We start from the raw sequence: 20083 nt of genomic DNA on the forward strand, positions 1-20083 counted from the left end.
GGAGGTGCAACACTCGAGCTGGTGTCACACTCCTCTGACAAAATGGAAAGACAACATTCTTTGCCTGTCTTTTTAATAAGTTACGGAGATAGACGTTATCTCCCCTCTTTTACTTATCTCTTAATCTGTATGATTCTGTATCTATCTCAGAAGCTTTCGCTCTTAGGGAGAAAAAAGTTTATTTTCAACAAAATACTCAAGTAAGTCTTCTGCCATTTCCACTAAGAGCTCACTTTTACCTCTGTGCAGAAATGTGCTGGAACTAATGCAATTTTGCATTTGGGATTTCCTACTAAATGTTGACTCACTTGCAGTATTTGATCATTTTTCACTTTTTCTACTTCAGATTCCCACTTTTTGTACTTTCTACGAAGCTTTCCTCCTAAGATTCTCAATTAAAGCTGTAGTCTATACATGTCCTTTAAAAATGAGATTTGCTCATGCTTTTGTATTAGTTCATTAGCCCACAGTGGGGAATTGTTTCTGATTTTTCCTTCCTGAATGTGCTTTCGAGATCATGGTATGCCTCGAAATTGCTCTAAGCTGAAAGTACCAGCAATAGCCATTATGCTTTTGTGCCATTAATACAGTTACTTTTTTTTCCATTTATGTCCCCTGGAGTATATTCCTGTAATTGTCAGTTACCGGTTCAGACAGGGTCTCCTGCACTGCATGTCTCCCAGAGCTATTCGTGTCCCTCTCCTGGCTGAATACCTCTCTGGCTTTAGCCGCAGCTCTGGAATCATGCATACGGCTCATATTGTGATTCATATCACAGCCGGCACCTGATTCAAACCATAAGCATTTTTAAAGGTAATTGGAAGGTCGTTGCCTAGGTTAAGGAAATAATTCAGCCTCTTTATTTCTTGTAAAGTTGGTATTCTGTGTGTATGTGCCAGGGGATTGTGCAGAGGGTTTCTTTTTTGCTTGGTTTGCCATTTGTGCTTATTTGTTTCCACTTGTTCATGGGGTTTCTGGTCCTCATAACCCCTCTTTCTCCTGGCTGAACATTAATCTGTCCAGCACTCAGCCAGGAGAAGATGGTGTCACCAGGACATACATCTTCCTATTTTTCTTTTTCCTTAGGCTCCCTTACTCAAATTATTTTATCTTCACCATTGTTGCAGGCAAGCTAGATCATTTTGTTTGCCCCATGCCAGCTCCTTTCTTGGTAAGTCCAACAAAGCAAGTCCACAGCCTCCTGTCCTTTATTTCTCTTGCCCATCTCCACACATCTTTAAGTCAGGAGCTGCTTAGAGACCTTCATGACATACGTTGTTTCTTCCTACCCACTTGCTTTAAGCCATCCTTCCTCTCACTTTCCATTTGTGAAATATTTATTTTCACAGCTTTTTTTTGCTGATGGTAAATTCTTACTATCACAGTCACTACTCCTCATTTGTCACTGAAGTCGCTGGCAGTGGTTGCTGGCAGTTACCTCTTGTTGCCTTCTACTTTGGAAAGTGTAGGGCAGCTACAGCAATATAGTGCTCACTCACGTATCTGAAAATCCAGTGAGATGCTGGGAGGGACGCTATCCTTCTCTCTTCCCCTTCCCTGTCCTAGTTTCTCAGTCAACATGGCATCAAATCAGGGACCTAATCGCACCAGTGCAACTGTTTTGGGAAACTTGCAAATTCTTTCTGTCCCATGGCATGAAAAATAGCTCCTCAAAGTAAAGAATTACTTCTTTTCTTTAGCTGTGTACAGTTTATAGAGCAAAAATTGAACAATTTCCTAACCTAATCTTGTTTTTCAGTATTCCTCTGTTTTCATTGACAGTTTTTTGACTTAACTTTCTAGCAACCAATTGTAAGCAAGTGCAGAGATGTGGTCAGTGCGTGCTGGTGGTCAGTGTTGCAGATACAGGTAGTTTGTGACATCAGAAAAAGCACATATAAATATCCTTATCTGATGCCTTCTCACCTGTTTCTGCAGTGAGAAGAGCTTGGGGGCTCCTGAAACCAGTGTTGGACCTCATGTCAAACATTTGACCTCGTGTCAAACTTATATCAGGGCCCAAAATACTGGCAGTTTATGTGCTACTGAAAATTAGGGCAACTGCAACCCTGTAAAGAAAGATCCCTAACTCACATGTCTCTCATGTTCTCCAGTGATGGATGAAATTTGAACTTTTTGAGGAGGGGTGGTCTAAAATAACTCTGAAAGATGCCCATTTCTGTTCTCCCTTAATGATTTCACGTCTTAGACATGTCTTAGACTTCAGCTCAATTAGCTCCATTTGAGTTCTTTTCTCTTTGAGTATCACTTAGTGTTCGTAAATGTTTTGTAACACGACTACTGGATTCTGTGGCAACTCTGCTTGCACTTAAAACTGAGTTCACTGACATTAAAATAAAAATTCTCATCTAATATGGATTGCTTCGTGTTTCAGGCAAAGAGCAGAGTTGATAACTTACATTTTAGCTAATAAGGATTCTAGTATGATAAAGGTCTTGCATTAATATTGTGATTACTGTATTCAAAAACAACAAAGACCCCAGAAAGCGCAACTTCCCGGATCTTAAAATTTTTATATTATGGTTCAGATACGTGTATTATTTAGAAATCTGTCTAGATATCATCCCCTCAAAGATTCATTCAAGGGATTGAGGAGACTGTATAATTTAGTAAATGCATCACAGCATTCAAAACTATCCAAGTCTCCTTTAAGTCAGAAATCAAATTTAAAAGTAGCTCTAGGAGGGATTGTTGCTTTCACTTCTTATTTAATTTAATCTATTTGAAACAGCCTAGAAAAAATTGCTGAATTCTTAAAGAATATAATATGGGTTTTTTTATCACTATAATATAATTGGGAACTATTCAATACTTTATAAAAATCACTGAGAACTTTATTAATAGCTCCATGAGTAAATTGGCTCCCTGCTTGATTTTTAATTTCTGGTGTTAGGCAGAATACTTGATTTCCCCTTACTAAATGTGCTAACATACTGTTGGCTGTATTCCCCCTTTTCATATATCTGATATTTGGCTAGTGAAAGTGATATATAAGCACTTTGTGATAATAGTTGTTCGTAAGCTGATTTAACAGATTTTAATTCAACTTCATTAGCCTTAGAGGGGTTGTTTTTTTGTAAGATCTTTTCCTGGGATTTAATTTAGGCTCCAATTTTGTCTGCCGCTTGATCATACATTTCTTTTGCCTGATCATGGTGAATGAAATTATCATCCTTCATCGCAGGCGCCTTAGAGATTTGGTGGAGAGCTCTGTGCGACTTCAAGGGGCCCTGATTGGATTCGCAGCATTGCGGCCATTTCTCTTTCTCATGCCCTGATCACAGCAACTTGTTTCCTGCTACAAAAGTGAACTCAATCTCCTTCTGTTTTGACCTGGAGGGGTAATACGGAGGGACATGTTGAAATTGGTGTATTCCCACTTGTGTTTAGTCTAGAAGACTAACAAGGAAAAAAATCAATTCAAGAAGAGCATCTGTACCCTCTATCTTCAAATACCTATCAGCTGTAAATCACCTTGCACTTGATTGACCAAACCGCTGAGGTTTTTCGCCCAAGTCTGTCTAATTGTGGCAACAGTTGCATTAAATCCCCCCCCTCAGAACAGTGAAGCTCAGGGAGCTGAGAGCTGCCCAACTACTTTTGGAAAAAGGATGATTACCGAAATCTAGAGATGTCTTTATTTCACCCATCACAGTTACATGGTTAAGTAAGTGTCATTGTTTAGGTTATGAAACTCTTTTCCAGGATTTTGGTCTTTGCTGTTAAAACTTGCTGCTAGGCAGAAAGTGAATTTAGCTATTTTTTAACCAAGACAAGCCTCAAAATAGAGGAGAAAAACTGTCTACCTTTAGAAGGTACTGAAAATGCAAGCTACTTAACAGAAGAAAAATGCCATGCTATTAGCCTCTAATATAATCATATTACTTTGGTCTTTTGGCAAAGTAAAGCCTCATTGATATTAAATATGAAAAGTTACTACTTTCACAGTAGCTACTTTTCATAAAGAGTTTTGATTTTTTTCCACCGAGTTCTAAGAAACTGGTCTGTTAATAATGTATGGCATTGCTCACAAGTCATATATGCTTAATAATTAGGAAACATTTGTAATGAATTCAAAAGGGTAAGGAAAGTACCAGAATATGTGCAAGTCCAAAACTACAGAAATCTGAGGCTAATAATTACCTGGACTTCAAAAGCTTTTCAAATTCTAACAACAGATCCTACTTAAAATGAACAACAGACATTGCACAGAAGAGAATAATGAAAGAAATCCAATCTTACAATTTGGGATAAAGGATATCTAAAATGATATAAGGGAAGGAAAAAAAAAAAAAAGGCTTTAAATATGGTTTCTGGCAACCTTGGCAAGGTTTTCTGAAGGAGACAGTGAGACTTAGGTTTCCAAATATTGCTAGAGTCTAACAGGGGCTAGCTGCTAACTCCCTTAATCCCCCATGCAAATCCTAGCCCATATATATGTGTGTGTGTAAATATATATATATACACACCCCCTATGAAGTATACTCTGTAACTGACAGCTTCAGAGTATATGGTGTGTGTGTATATATATATACAAACACCCTATGAAGTACACTCTGTAACTGACAGCTTCAGAGTATATGAAGAATTTCACCTACACAGGAGTGTTAAAATTTCTGAATTCTGCATTTCAATGATGAAACTGGGAGTCACTGTTCAATTATTATTTGTTTTGATTCAACAGACCCCTCATCACCACACCGAACATAGTTTGAAATATTTTTCTGCCTTCCAGTGAGCTGTCGGAGAGGAGCCCTGAGTCAGAGCAGGACCTTGCTGTGGTGCCCAGCATGGAGAGGATGCTTTTTTTGTTGTTGTTTCAGCACAGCTGTAAAATACCATGTGGAATTAAGCAATAGAAATATGTGTGGTGGGTTTTTTTATTTTTTTGACTTAAGTACCAGTTAGGTGACGTGGATCAAGAAAATTATTAAATTCTGAACTCAACAGAAACTTAACTTTGAAACAGCTTTTGAGCCTGAGAGGATAATTTGGGGAAAGGCTGAGAGGAGGGAAAAACCCTAGTGGTATCAGCCATCATCTCCAAATCCCCTTTTCTGATCTGTATTTCAAAAAATCCAGTATAAGATACTCCAAGGAAATCCTTTTCTCCATTCTTACATGGCCCTCATTACTAAGTATGTGAAAACATTTTAACGGATATTCTTACCCCTCACTGGAGAGTTAGGGCAGTACTGAGCAGCATTTCTAGAGATGAGGGCTTGAGGCATGGAAAAACTACATGACTCATCCATGATCAGATAAGTCTGTGATAGCAAAGAAAATTGAAGCTCCTTCTCAAACTCTAGTCAGTGATCCAAAAATGTGCTATCTAAAGTGATGAGCAGTTTTTTCTGTTTTTCTGAGGGGGAGGGGAGGGTCATTCTTGTTATTTATTCTGAATTTTGACATTGAATCCAAAGAGGCACAATCAGGCTCATGTGCTTGCAATAAAATTAATGCAATAAAAATGAAATGAAAACATATGTAAAATTGCAATTGGAAAACTGCAACAAAATTAATACAGAGTAGGATGCAAAGACTGTGCCCCAGCTGTTGAGCCTGAGGATCAGGTCTATGTTCAGAGTTTGCGGAGAGCTGTTTGTAAATCTGGGTGACAGTAAGGTGGCTTTGAGGGTGTGATACAACTGATTATATGAGTTTGGCTTCTGGGATTGACCTTTGTCTGAGTGCAGCAGCATTAGGAGATTCTCTGGCTCAGGATCTGAGTTCTGGCTACTTTATCTATCTGCATCGCACTACATGGAGCCCAGGACACTGGAGGAATGTACCTCAAGATCTGGAATTAAACTTTCAGTTGAGCTGAGATTCAGATATGCATGTAAGGCATGTTAAGGAATGTTTTTGGTCTTTGGGAATTGACTGTACCATTTGGTTTTGTTTTTTTAACCAACCTTTTGAAACACGAAAACTGGACTTTGCATGTGACACCAGTGGTGTGGTACCACCATGTCCTCCTAGGCAGCATGGTCAAATCGCTGTGACTGCAGTCAGATGTAGTTTGTTCCTAGCTTCAGGCTGGCTCCAGCCTCCAGGCTTTCTGTATTCTTTTGTAGTCTAATTCCTAAGATCTCATGGGTGGTTTATTAAACACATTCCCTGTTAATAGAGTGATATTAGAGTCACAGTTAACCTCTGTTCTCTAAACTTGTGTCTTACTGCACTGTGCCTCTTGGTTGTCTGTTATAGGTCTTCAGGGTGTCATGGGATGTAAGCACAGGGAATGGATGTGCTCTTCAACCAGCCAGTAGTGTCATGGACATATACAACTGCAAGAAACTGAGCTTAATGATCATCATTAGCCCTTTCATCCCTTTTCCTGCACCAGGCTGCCTTTGCAGAAGACAGCATAATATCTGCCTCAGTTCTCTGTGATAAACTTGGGGAGCAGTGAGACATCTCATTAACTCCTCAAAGCTAATTCTTACTCATTGCTAGAACAGTAGCATGAAAACTCAAACAAATCTTTGCCAACACCTGGAAATTTTTGCAAAAATAAAGTGATGTGTGAATGAAGAGCTTAGCTGCCACCCAGCAGCTACATCAGCTGCTTTACAGACACAGTCCGCCCCAAAACTGCCTGTTTATGATTTAGCTTAATCCATGGTTTCATAAACATAGCATGCTTTGCTGGTATACGCCTCTAATATAGATATAATCTACGTAATGAATATGAAATTTCTGGATACCGTTGTGTCCTGATAACGGAGAGAAGACAAACGGTTCCATGCTCAGTGAAGCTGGCAAGTGTAATATAAAGTATTACCGATTTCACACTGCGTTCCTGTTGTAGCTTTTCAACATGCTTTCTAAAGGACATGAAATTATTCCTCACACAATATAATGACAAGATACTTCCAGTGCATTGCCCTGGATTGTAATAGTTGGGCCACTTTAACGGTATTTCCCTGCTTTCTGTATCACTACTCAAGAGGTTTGTTGTTTTTTCTTGCCAAGAAGGGAAATGAGACCCGTGTTGCTTCAGGCTGTAAATTATAAATGAGTAGCATGATCATCTGTAACTTCGAAGTAAAGGTCAAAGGATTTTTTTTTTAATTTTTTCTGTGTTCTTTAACTGGATCTTCTTTGATGTTTACGCTGCACATACTTCATGATCATTATATCCTGCACTCTTGCATCATTAATGCAGCTACAAACGAGATGACTCAAGTTATGAACAACCAGTGCTTCAGTCTAACGCAGACAGATATAAAGGAGGAAAATGAGCTAAATAAAAATACTTATTGAAGGGATTGTTCCCTGGTGTAAATGTACTTAAGGGGAGTATGACTAAATGAGAGGGTGCTGTTCCTTTCTGGAGTCGTTTTCCAACCCAGCAAATCTTTGTTCATTGATTTGTAAAATAAGAGAACATTTTGGGGTAAAAATAAGGAATTTGAAAACCTTTTAGCAATATTTCATTATATGCCTACTTGTTTCATGAAATTGAGCTAGTAATAGTGTGCTTTAAATTTTGTGTGGCACATTTAAAAACTAGTTCTGTGCATAGACTGGAAAGCTGCAGAATTCTCTGGGAAAGTCTCAGTGTTATCAAACCATGAGGACACCTGTTTTATTTGAGGCATAAAACAGAACAATACATTTTCTATTTTAAAAGTTATTTTCTGATAGAAGTGGATTTGTAAGAACATGCGCACCTCATAGAAAAACCCGCAGTTGATTTGGTCCTAATTTACTCTCCTTTTTGGCGTGATTGCAATGGGCTTCATCTATGCTTTTGCTGCTGAATGGAGAGATGGGAGCCTTGGGAGGCTATGGATACTTGGGACCGGGAACGGGATGCCATCGGTGGGATAACCATTTTGATTAGTGCTGTCTTAAAACAAGACAAGTGCTCGGTTTAGATACATTTACATGTAAAAGGCAGTGACCAGTAAAACATTATTCTCAAGGGTTTATAGTGGAATATTTGCAAAATTAGACCCTTTTCTCCCCAGACACTGTTTTTTAACACACTTCACAAAATGGGTTTTATCTGCAATGAAAAGGATGTAACCCTAGAGTCCTGCTGCTAACAAGTTTAAGGTGTTTTTAAATGCAAGCACATCATATAAAGGCTTTTCAGAGCCTTCCACATTATGCATTTTGCAAAGATTATGGTTTGGAATTCAAAATCAATTTAGATCTTGGTGCCTTTGTTTTTGAAGCAGGAACAGTCAAAATGGTGACTGCATTTCAAAATACTCATTTTGTGTGCAGAGTAACAACTCTTCAATAAGAAATTTTACTGCAGTATCTTAATGTGCAGTTTTATTGCCTATTATTTTTAGCGAGCATTTATAAAGCCTTATGTTTGGGGTTTAACACCTTCGCTATTTCCAATCATAACAGGTTGAAATTTGGCATAGCAGTGGCAACCTTCATTTCAAAATTTTCACAGAAAATTGTAAACAGCAAATTGCTAATTTGTAAAGATTTTGTTAATTTCCACGCTTTGAAGCCTGTCAACTTAAATGTCAAATAATGTGACATCCATATGGACCATTAGATCAATGAGAGTGTAAGACCAGAGCTGCCTCAAAGTGCACATCCTGCAGTGACACCTCTGAAGTTCTAGAACAGCCAAAAAGGAAAAAAAAAAAAAAACCACACACAAAAAAAAACCAAGAAAAAGCAAATTGTCAGAGTTATGGTAGGAAAGGGCAAGAGAGTTAAAACTGTCTTTAAAAAAATCCTTCATCCTGTCATTTTTGGAAAAGTTCTGAAATTTCAGTTTCCAAGTTGCAAATGTGGTGCTGCAGCAGAGATCTGGTTTTAAGCCAGCTTCACAGTTAGCAAGTTTTGAGCATTCAAAATGCAACCAGAGAGCATTTCATCAGGCTCTATGTGGGTAATATTCTGATTCATGTTTATTTTGTCTTTGACTTTAGGATATGGTCCAAATAGAGCATAGTATTGTTTTTTCCTTGCTATAGAATAATAATCCAAATGTTATATTTCCCATGGATTTTTTTTCTGTTTAAAACTCTTGGAATTCACAGAATGTGTGTGCTGAATGACGTTAGTAGTATGTTGTAGTAACATACAATACTCAAGGTTTACAGGAAAATGTTCTATATATCTTATATAGTTGATATTAAATAGCTGGAATATCTTTTATGACTCAGAGCATCAGTAACTGAGTCACTTGGGCAGAAGCTGCATTATACTTTATTTGGGGTATATTCATTTTGGCAATGTAATATCTCATTTGAAATGAATGTATATTGCACTATTGATTTTCATGGGTCTTAGAATAATAAAAACATCATGCGGCAGTAAAGAAAAAAGCATGCTTTTTCTGTATACACTATGTTTGGATGCAGCTCAGAGCTTTTCATAGAAGTAAACATAAAACCTATGTTGTTATACAGAAATATGAAGTACTTTATTTTTACACTATGCAGTATTCATATAACAAGTTTTTAACTCAAACGTGGTCTTAATTCTGCAAAGCTAAGCTCTTTTAAGCATACTGCAAAGTAGTACTTCTGCTTTAGAGAGGGGCAATGACTTTCTTTTTCCTTGTTCACTTCCAGGAAGGCTGATCTACCATGAGTTTTACTTACAGATTTTTTATTTTTTTTTTACTATTACAAATCTTGAACATTTGCCAAACTTCACTCCTAACAACTCTGCTACCTGGCATAGAGAAAACTGAGCAAAGCCTTGGAAGAAATGGTGTCCAAAATGTCCAGTCCTGGAGACCTTAGAAGGTCGGGAAGGAGTCCGTGGTGGTGGCTTCCTAATCATATAATAGCACTGGGAACATGGGAAATTTAAAGTAATACTGACATTGTTAGTCACCGATATTACCATGTACTGAGTTAAGAAGTAGAGAACCTAAGGGAGGTGGGGAGAGACTCCTTGATTTTGCAATATTGACTTTATCTGCAATGTCTTGGGCACTAGGTGATCCAGTGCATCCAACTGCTTTGGAAAACTGTTTATAGTCATGTCCTTGAGCATTTTTTCCAGCAAGTATGAGTTAATAAAGTAGTGTCATCTTAATGTTCAGGCTTGGATAAATGATTTTCAAAGTAATTGATATTTTTTTTTTTTTTCCCCTGGAGATGATCTTAAAAAGATGATTTTTGGATTAAACTGTTTTATTTTTATTTTTATTTAGGAAAGGTTTTTGAATAATAATTTCAATTCAAGAGAAGAAAGTTTACTCAGAATTCACATTGCTATCTCACAGTAGAGAAAAGGCAATGCCTGCACAATCCTTCTTCTGAGGCCCTGTTGTCTGTCTGCTGTCCATCGCTAACTCCTTTTCTTGGTGAAACTAAGTCAGATTTTATAACAACTTTTAGCTTTCAATATTCATTAAACTAAGTTTAAGGCGGGGGGTTGAATTTAATGCCTTGGAACAAAACAGTGGAAATATTTCTGTTCTATTTTTCATTTTGTGAAATGAATTCAGACAAAATGGATATTGTTAGAAATCAATAGTTAATTGAAAGAGGTGGTACATTTTATCATTAGTAGTTAAAAAGAAATTCCTAAATAGTAATATTGTTTTTAGTGCTAGCTATTTATAGCATTTATTACGTTTTTCTGTCATTGTTAGAAATACAATGTATTATTAGAAATGTATATATTTCTTAATCTTTTATGTTTCTTAACTCTCAAATCTAAATTAAAAGGTATTATACCAAGATTGCTATTAATTTACTTTCTTTACAAAATCCTAGGCTGATTGGCTGGTGGGGTCATGACTTCAAAACACGATTCCTCATGGAAAACAGTATGTACTTTTACACTTTTGATTTTACCTTATTTGATGTATTTATATATAACCAGCTTTGATTTTATACTGGTTTGAGTAGAAAGGATAGATCTTTGCATTTCCTCACTTACGTTAAAGGTATTAAGCTAAACTCATCCCAAACATGTAATGCAATGGAGTTAAAATAAATGTGGGAATAAATTTGGTCTCTGGGTGTATGAGTCTGACTGTCTGCTTTTAGACATTTTACTGAAATACCTTCAAAATGCAGATATAGAACATGGATGAAACTTTCAAATTAAACTCATAAGTCTCTGAGGAGCGAGGACCTGCTATCATTCACTTGGGTAATATCTTACTTTAGGATTAGTTCCGCTGGAATTAATGAGAAATTATATAAATAAAGGTAAGGAAGCCTGACATAATCATGAAATACCACTAATATTTCAGCATCTCCAAATTCCTTGCACTAGCGAAGGATGAGTTATAAGACAAAACCAAACCTGCTCTGAAATAGCTAAGTATTTATTGTCCCAATATGAAATGAGGACTCCCTTCCAAATCTGACAGCTAGACTGTTCAGATCCATTTTAAAGTATGGCAGAGAGAATATCCTGAGGGATCAGGAGCAGAAAGGAGTTTTTTGGTTTGATTGGTTGTTTTGTTATTTAATATATTTTTAATTTTCTGTGGCAGTGCCTATTGATGTGACTTTGGCTGGAGAACACCTCTCTAATAGCCTCAGTCTGCTCTTTGTTTTCTGACAAAATATAAGAGAGTGGCAGTATGGAAAGCCAGCAGGAGACACAAATTGCCTTGAAATACTGTTAGAAGAAGAAAAACGTTGTTTATTCATTTCCATGGGCAGTCTATGGAGGAGAAGTTGGGCAACAATCGTTATAAAATTAGCCAGTCTGCTGTGCATGAAAAGCCTTTCCTCCACAGCATCCTCTTGCTCTGGTGCTGGAGCATGAAATATAAACGGTGACACAGAACTTACAGCAAGGCTTTATAGATTTATTAAATAGATTTTGTGAAATTTCACAGCCTAAAGTCCCCGCAACTTCTCTACGTGGCCTGAAGCTACACTTAGCTGCATATGCAGTCTCCCATGTGTCTCGTCAGTTTAATACAGTTAAGGAACATGATTCCCTGCCCGTGCACTGCAGCTCCGCACAAGCGTGCCTCTGCCGACTTGGAATTTCTCTGGTTTGTGCCAGTGTTAAAAGAGATTTAAGTGTAAAGGTGGTCTTAACACACACCATTTAAACAAATTAATTGGAGTTCTCTAGTTCCCGTGAAGCCGCTAATGAGGTCTTCTGCTGGATAAAATTGGGCTTCTCTCAAAGTTAAAAGTATTAGCTGTGAATAGATTACGATTTCCTTTTAATGACCGATTCCTACCGGCCACATTAGTGAAATATTTTACCATGTGAGGATGGACTTCAAGATAAGGTCCAATCCATTACAAGGAAGAAATCAAAAACAGTAATATAAGTTATTCATTTTCCAGAATTACAACTAAGTGAAGGAATTAATGGATTTCGGTTATCAAATCCTCCAATTTTGCTGGTCTGTGCTCTGCAAGCTAGTTTAGAGGTAAGTAATTGCTTTACTTTGAGCCTGAATTTAAGAGTATAAAAATGTTAAATGAATGTTATGTGTATTATTACTGTCTCCCTTAAAAAAAATTGCAGAATAGTTAAAGAGCTGGGGGGGCTAAGTGTGAAAAACAGACAAAATAACCCCACAACTCCAACAGACCAAGGCCTTTCATAAATATACTCATCCCTTCGCTGTTCTCACAAAGTTTGCTGTTGGACCCAGGATATATGAGGTTTGCACCTCCAAGCATGACCGCTAGCATTGTGTTTGTCCCGGCTTTTAGGGGTTCAGTGCAAACAGCAGCTTTTCCCATAGAAATATTCAGAGCTTGCCTTAGTGCAACTCATGCGAAGGATGCTGTTCGAGATCTTCCTACAAAGGAATCGCGTAACTCTGAAAAATGGCATACAGAGTTGCTTCTACATATATTTTCCTGAGCAAAACAGGCTTAACTTCTTTATGAAAAAAAATGGATGTGGCCACTTGGTGTCCTGGAGTCTAAACTGAACCAGTGGCTCAGGGAACCTGTCCTCCACTGTAGTCCCTTTTGATTACAAAGAGAAAAGACAGAAACTGTCTGTGAATGCTTCCTAAAAGGGGAATTTGTGAGTGTGGTATAGCTCCAGACTATTACTTCTTTCTTCTCTTCATTAGTTTCCTGGTGGTCAAAGGAGCAGAGCCCCATCTCTGACCTGCCTCTGTACGAATTGCTGAGAGGGCGGCCGTGGAAAGGGCAGTCCTGCCGTACAGAACTAATCCCCTCCTGGCTAGGAAGGGGTGTAAGCCCTCTGGTCCTCCTTGGAGAGCACAATCCAGCCTTGTCTGAAGGCATGCAGGTGTTCTCCAAACACCTTGTTATCACGCTGTGTTGCGTATCGAGACATAGCAGCATTTCTCATCTGGATGGTTCAGCCCTGAAATGCAGGACTCTAGGTCTTTGTGGCTGAAAAGGATGATTTGACATAGATTTCCCTACTATATGCTACGTATGCTGCTATATTAAAATTTTTCCTAAGCTGCTTTACAATCCAGCCTTGGTTAGCAAGGCTTTGCTACCAGCATATATGGGAGAAATTTATTTCTGCTGGTATTCCATTGATGCTAGTGTAATGGCAAAGCTGATGCTGGAACAAAGAGCAATGTCCATACCCTGTACATCCCTCTTCTTTATTTACTGAAAAAGCAGTATCTTAAGCAAACAAAGTCAGAAAATTGCCCGTTGTGCTCTCTCCATCTTACACGCGATGCTGAAGGACTGCAAAGGGCACAGCAATGCTTCTTGTTCTGCCTGACAATTTATTTTGTTAGTCCTTAAATATCCAATATATTTTTTTAAACTTTATGTGACCTTCGAGATAAGCTGAAAGCTATTCTGCTATGACCCAGATTGCCAGTGCTCCAGGTTGTGTGGGTTGATGTCATTTAGCCCACTGCAGGGAGCCTCAAACAATGAGGGCTGAGCAGTTTCCATCGCCTCCCCTTTCCGTGCATGCATTACCTTTTGGCACAGCCAGGATTTCCCAGTGCTAATTGCTCTAATACAGTGGGAAACAAAATAGTTTTCATGTCTGGCAAGAGATGGCTAGTGAAATTGCATGCCACCTTCACTGGGACACATTAAGCAGAAGGCAGTGTTTCCAATGGAAACAATGAAAACTGCAAGTGTTAATGGATGTTATTCCTCAATAATGCTTAAAGTGACTGTTATGGCAGTAGCTGCTCCCTTTTATGGAAAAAGGGGGAGTGCTCTACAGCCACATTTAAAAGATCTTTTTCAAAACATTTCACCCAGGAGGCCAAATATTCCTTGCACAAAGCCTGAGCAAACAGATTTTTGCATGCAGCCTAAGGAGATCCATCCCTCGTACTGCTGCAAAGCCCAGAGGAGTAGGAGGCAAGTCTCCATTTTACCTCCAGTAATGTGCTGAATAGTCGTGTGTACGTTCTGCCTGCCGGTGTGGGGCAGAGGGAAGCACCTCTAGATTTTTGTTGACCTGTGCAAGTACTGGCTGCTGACGGCTCTGGTCCCTGTCACATTCGTTTGTGTGACTGCACTGTCTCCATGCAAAGTCTGTCTTACAGCAGCCATGTTTTGTTTCACAGAAAACACACGTAGGGGCTTTTGGTTTTGTGCAGCATCTAGTGGTTGTGATGGCATCACGGAGTAATACTTGGGATATTCTGCAAAAGAAGGATTTTCGGGGTGCTGCTGGGAACCAGACTTGACTGTATTTTGAGGAGGATTTCTCAGTTACCTCTTTATACACTCTTCCAGGTTATGACATAAGTAATCTTAAAAGCGTTAACTCCTTCAATGTGGAGCAGCGATTTCTTGAGAGTGAAGGTCATGGATTTTCATACAGGACCTCTGCCTTGCCTCTGATTTTGCAGCTGCAGTCAGCAGAGGCATAATTGTCCGTGAGCAGCGATATTGCATTTATGTGCCAGAATGTGATTTGAAGTGACTACCGAGTACTTGCATGTCTATATCTTGTCATTTTTCCCTGAAGCTATTTGCATGGGAAGAAGAAAAGAGAGGGTTTGAGGAAGGCTGGGGTAAATTGTTTCCAGGGTCACATATTCCATTATTCCCTGTTACTGAACCTTTCCAGAGCACAAGCAGAAGCTGTCTTGCCTTCTCCTGCTCCCAATCTCTTCTGCCGCATTGTTTGTTCTTGTTTGTGTGGCAAAGTAGCACTGCCTTTTTGAAGCAATCCTTTTTGCATGTCTCAGGATGTTTTCAGTTTCTGCAGCTCACCAGTCCTTGCAGCTGCGTGAGAGCATAGAGCTATTCAACCAGAATCAAGGGAATGTTCTTTCTTCATGCGAACTAGCAGAGACAGAGCCTGTGCAGGACTTAAAGCAGTAACGTCAAACTGTTAGTATAAATTTTGTGTTTTCAAAGACAAGAATTTGTAGATCAGTCATGATGTTTCAGTCTTGACCCTTGGATTTTGTTACTTGAGGTACATACAAGGAAAAACTTGATGTGACTGAGTTTCATGCACCTCTGTTGCATGTATAAAGACTTTATGGATCCTCTGCAGAGATGCAAATGAATGTGCTCTCAGCAAACTGTTTTTTGTGTGCAAGTTCATTTATACAGATATGGATACGTGTAAAACTTTTTAACAGTAGAAATGTCTTTCATTATGTAAAGTAACAGCGTTATCCTGTGTTTTCAAAAGCCCAATCCTGCCATGTCCATATATAATGTCTGTCTGATATTAGCACTTGATTCCAGTGATAACGTATAGAGAAATCTGATACCCATATTTAGTCTTTTTTACTTCCTTTTTATTTTCTATAACAATGCATTATCATTCTAATGATTTAAAATCATTCTAGGTTTTTGGTCAAACTACAATGAAAGCATTGAGAAGGAAATCCATTCTACTCACCGCTTACTTGGAATACTTGATAAAATATTACTACAATGAGGATAAAACAAATCCAGAGAAACCCTTTGTAAAAATAATCACGCCATCTCGGATTGAGGAAAGAGGATGCCAACTCACACTATCTTTTTCCCTTCCAATCAAGTCTGTGTTTAAAGAACTGGAGAAGAGAGGAGTAGCTGTGAGTAAATCAAACTTCATCTTCTTAGGCACTGTTCTGTGAACCTATACCATAAGAAAGTAATAATTTTGCTTTTATTCAAAAATAGTCTCATATAAGGCCAGAAAAGACTGGGAATGATGAAAATTGCTTACATAGCATCTTCAATCTTTACTTGTGCAAATAATCAAATAAGTAGAGTTATTTTGTAAGTTGTTAGTCTGTATATTGTGCTTTCTCTATTGACTTATTTCCTGTAGTTCTGCGAGTAGCACCCAAGAGTCACTACCAAGGTTAGAGCTGCCTTATGGGTGCATTATGGTAGGAGGCATTACGGATCTGAAGCTGATGGTCTGAACGGGAAAGATACAAAAAAAAAAAAAACACCAAACAAATCACTGGAAAAACACAAATGTGAATGTCAGAGCTGTCCAGTTGAACATGTTGCCTGTGCAGGCTTCTCCTGTTCAGCATGCTCGTCCAGTTGCCCTGCCGTGGGTCCAGGCATGAGACCAGACACCACAAAGAGGAGGTCTGAGCCACCCCGGGGTGCTGGCAGTCAGCAGCGCTCAGGTGATGCTCACCGTCCTCAACGCCACAACTCGCACACCTACAGACCGATGATAAGAAGGAGCTCTGGACCTCCACCAGTCCCTTTCCTGATCTGCAAAGGGCCAAACCCTTGCTCTTTGTGGGGCGTTGAAGTGGAGGGATTAAAAAGCTGTTATTTCCTTAGAGATGTGTTTTAACACTCAGGAAAGGAGGCCACTGAATGGCAGTGCCAGGTAATGGCATGGTTACAGGTGAGCACTACTGAAAGAAGAATAAAAGCTAAATTTAAGGCTGTACCTTTGGTCATTTGGAAGTGCTGGGAGGTGAGGCTGATATGATGCCATAAAAATGATATATGAGTTTTATTTCTGCTGGTGACTTGCGTCCCCGAAGGGCAACTCTTCTAGGCTGAATATGCTGCTGTTTTGGTGCTGCCAGGAAATTCCAGGAACTGCTGCTTTTAAGAGGGCAGGGGGCCTTGCACTGTTGACTTGTCTTCATGATGCAGTAATATGCTTCAAGCATGAGAGATTATTCTATTCAGCAAAACGTTCAAATGCACAGAGAGGGGGAAGAAAAATACTGCAAGCCCAGTGACATTACTTGAACCTGTAGTACAAGACGCTATCATACTACCATGTTTCTGTTTTGTGGTGGCTTTTTTGTCACCTGTATGCCTTTTCAACTATGGGTTGCTATAGGCACTAAGGTAAATTATGGAGATGCATAGCTGATTTGGAGCCCCTCGGTGGCACTGCTAGAGTCCTGCCCATCCTGAGCTTTGCACCCTTTTTTAGGCAACACACTACTCTTCCTGCTATGTTCTTCGCAACAATGCTCCTCACAGTAGTTTCTTGGCGGTCCCAAAGTTTTTACATGTGTCTCCTTGTCAGTCCAGTCATTCTTCCTTGAAGACAAGGGTGACATTTAAAAATGTAGTCTGACAGATAAATATGAAATGACCTGAATTCACTAAGCGTTCCCTTTCTGTTTTGCAGTGTGACATGCGAGAACCAAATGCTCTTCGCGTTGCCCCAGTTCCTCTCTACAATTCTTTCCATGATGTGCACAGATTTATTGAAATCCTGGGATCTGCAATTACATCTTCAAAACAAACAGCAAACAATACTGCGCTATCTGGTTCTTATTGATGGCTCAGCTGTATCTTTTAATCTATTTCTGACTAAGATGCATTTATCCCGCTGAGCAATTCTTTGCTTTGAGTAGACTGAGCTATATCCCATGCAATTTGCAAAAAAATGACTGTGCTTGAATAGTTATTTACAACAGACATAGTTTTATTAAAGCTCAGATTTCCACTCTGCTTTGACTTTGACTTCATGAATTAGTATGCTTTGTATATTTTAATGGGGCTTTTCTTAAACATTTTATGTAGTTTTATTACATTAGCTTTGAGAAGCATGGAAAAACTGCTATCAACTAGAACAGGAATGAAAAAAAAAATCCCTTCTTTATTATAAGAAATGATGCATAATAAAAAGTGGAAAATAGACAAATCACCAACTGTTAAAGGATATAGTCCAATTTACATTTTTAATTTATCAATTCTATTTAAAGTACATGGTATACTTGAAAAGTAAAAGTTGAACAATTAGTTGTTTCAAAACTGTTAACTACTGCATACTGATTTTTTCAAAGGGACCAACATTTTGAAATTCTAGTTTAATTAGTGATTTAATTGAAGAATGAATTTACATTGAAGATACCTTCTTTGGTGTGATAGAGTTGGCTAAAACAAAACATTTACTCTTTATCTCTCTAGGTAGTCATCTTGAAGACGACATGCTTGAGAAAGCTGAGAACAATTTTAAATTCTTGTAAGCCAGTGTGAAGGGCTGTATGAGCACTTACTGTGGTTTTAACAAGGCTTCTTTCAGATTAGACAAAATGAACTCTGAACTGTTTAAGCAGCAGCAAAATATCTCATTGCTAACTTACAGGGTGGCCCAAATTTTTACAGAGATTTGCACTAGGCAGCTAAGAGCAATGAAGAAAAAGTGCTTACATTTCACCAACACTTTACCCGGGGTTGTTTTAAGACATAAATAACATTTTGGCATAATTGGCAACTAAGCTCCTAAGTCTGTAGCTATTCAGTGCGTACCCTTTTTCAAGAATCAATCAAAACTTTCTCTCTGATGATAACCAATGTGTCTGATTTTTGGTATGAAACACTTAGAAAATGACTTCTGATAGTACTTCTTTTTATTCTCCTTCAAGAGTGAGAAAGGATTTGGGGGGAGAAGTGAGGACTACTCCCTTTCGACTCAAGGGCATTTTTGCTGGTTGAAATGTTCACACTCTTTGAACATCTCCTGCTGCACAGGGAAACCCAAGGGCCTTCAGTGTGCCTTTAGAACACAGTGTCTACCTGTGCTCTAAAATTTCCCAAATATGGGTATTTTTTAATTCCTTGCTGCAGTAACACCTGTTTTGTTGGTTGTAATGTGTAGAGGAAAGCTGAAAGAGCTGCAAATAAAGCATGTGTTGGTATTTCTAGCACAAGTGAAGAGTAAGAACAGCTTCCTAAACTAGAATATTGTTATAAAGAAAAGCACAGGAGTCTTAATCAGTTGGAAGGCTCTGGCTCACTCAAGAGATTTTGATTACTTTGACGTCATCGCTCTTTAATTCAGCTGAGACTGTATCATTGTATTGCAGACCAGGTATCTGTATTTCAGTGGATGCGGTTTTATTTTTATACTTGCATCTGCGGCACAGCTACTTTCATCCATCAAGTGACACAATCTCAGAAAAGGACCATTTTCCATAATGTGACTGTTGGTGAAAGAAGTACTGAATATAAAACTCTGACAATCCACAGTGTTGAAAATGGCTTTAATTCACTGCCGTTGCCTTCGAAGTACTTGTGCTGCTGTACAGCTCTGGCTAACAGTCGTTTATGTCTTCCCTATAAATTTAGGCAAGCTCAATATAAATCCAGATATGACACTAGGTCATACTATAAAATAACTTATTTTGATATCAGCTGAACCTTGGTTGTGCAACAAACCCAGGAAGAGTAAGACTCTCAAAATCTCTTTCTAAATAGCACCTAGACGTCAGGTTGGGACTAGCTGTCATGGAAGTTACAGGGAGATAAATGGTGAATTTTGAGGTTGTAGTTTGGCATCGGCATTCAATTTGCAAACTGTGAAGACAATTCCTTGTGTCTCTGGTTGAGGAAAGTGAACCAAGTAGGGTAGGTGAAGTACTTACTGAATCTATAGAGTCCAAGTTTCGAAAGATAACAGATTATTATTAAATGTTTAATAGCGTTATGTCTTTCAGTAACATTTCAGGCTACAGGTACAAATATTGACTTTATAAATAAGCATTTTTGTCCATTTGATGGATTTGATTAAATTCAGTGTGTCAAAACTCACTTATTTCAACTTTTCTGAATTGCTCTCTCTTTTTACCTATGAACTGTGAAGATCAATGTGAAAGCTCCTCACTTTTATGAGTATATATAAATTCAGAAAATTATTTCCAAAAAGTGAGGGCAGGCTATATTGCATTTTACTGAAACAAAATTGCAGCATAAGCACCAGTTTCCCTTGGTCTTTCCCT

General features: G+C 38.5%; 1 protein-coding gene across 1 annotated transcript in view; it reads left to right on the forward strand.

The window, feature by feature from the left end:
• KYNU (kynureninase) overlaps positions 1-17806 on the forward strand; it is a 54407-nt gene extending 36601 nt beyond the window's left edge. Inside the window, exons 10-13 of the mRNA XM_009703541.1 lie at positions 10740-10792; positions 12288-12373; positions 15728-15958; positions 17488-17806. Coding sequence (XP_009701843.1) covers positions 10740-10792; positions 12288-12373; positions 15728-15958; positions 17488-17640 — 523 coding nt within the window. The 3' untranslated portion in view covers positions 17641-17806. The remainder of the gene's footprint in view (positions 1-10739; positions 10793-12287; positions 12374-15727; positions 15959-17487) is intronic.
• Positions 17807-20083: the final 2277 nt, after the last annotated feature.

This window comes from Cariama cristata, unplaced genomic scaffold, assembly GCF_000690535.1.
Source record: "Cariama cristata isolate BGI_N322 unplaced genomic scaffold, ASM69053v1 scaffold20187, whole genome shotgun sequence".
Taxonomy (NCBI): domain Eukaryota; kingdom Metazoa; phylum Chordata; class Aves; order Cariamiformes; family Cariamidae; genus Cariama; species Cariama cristata.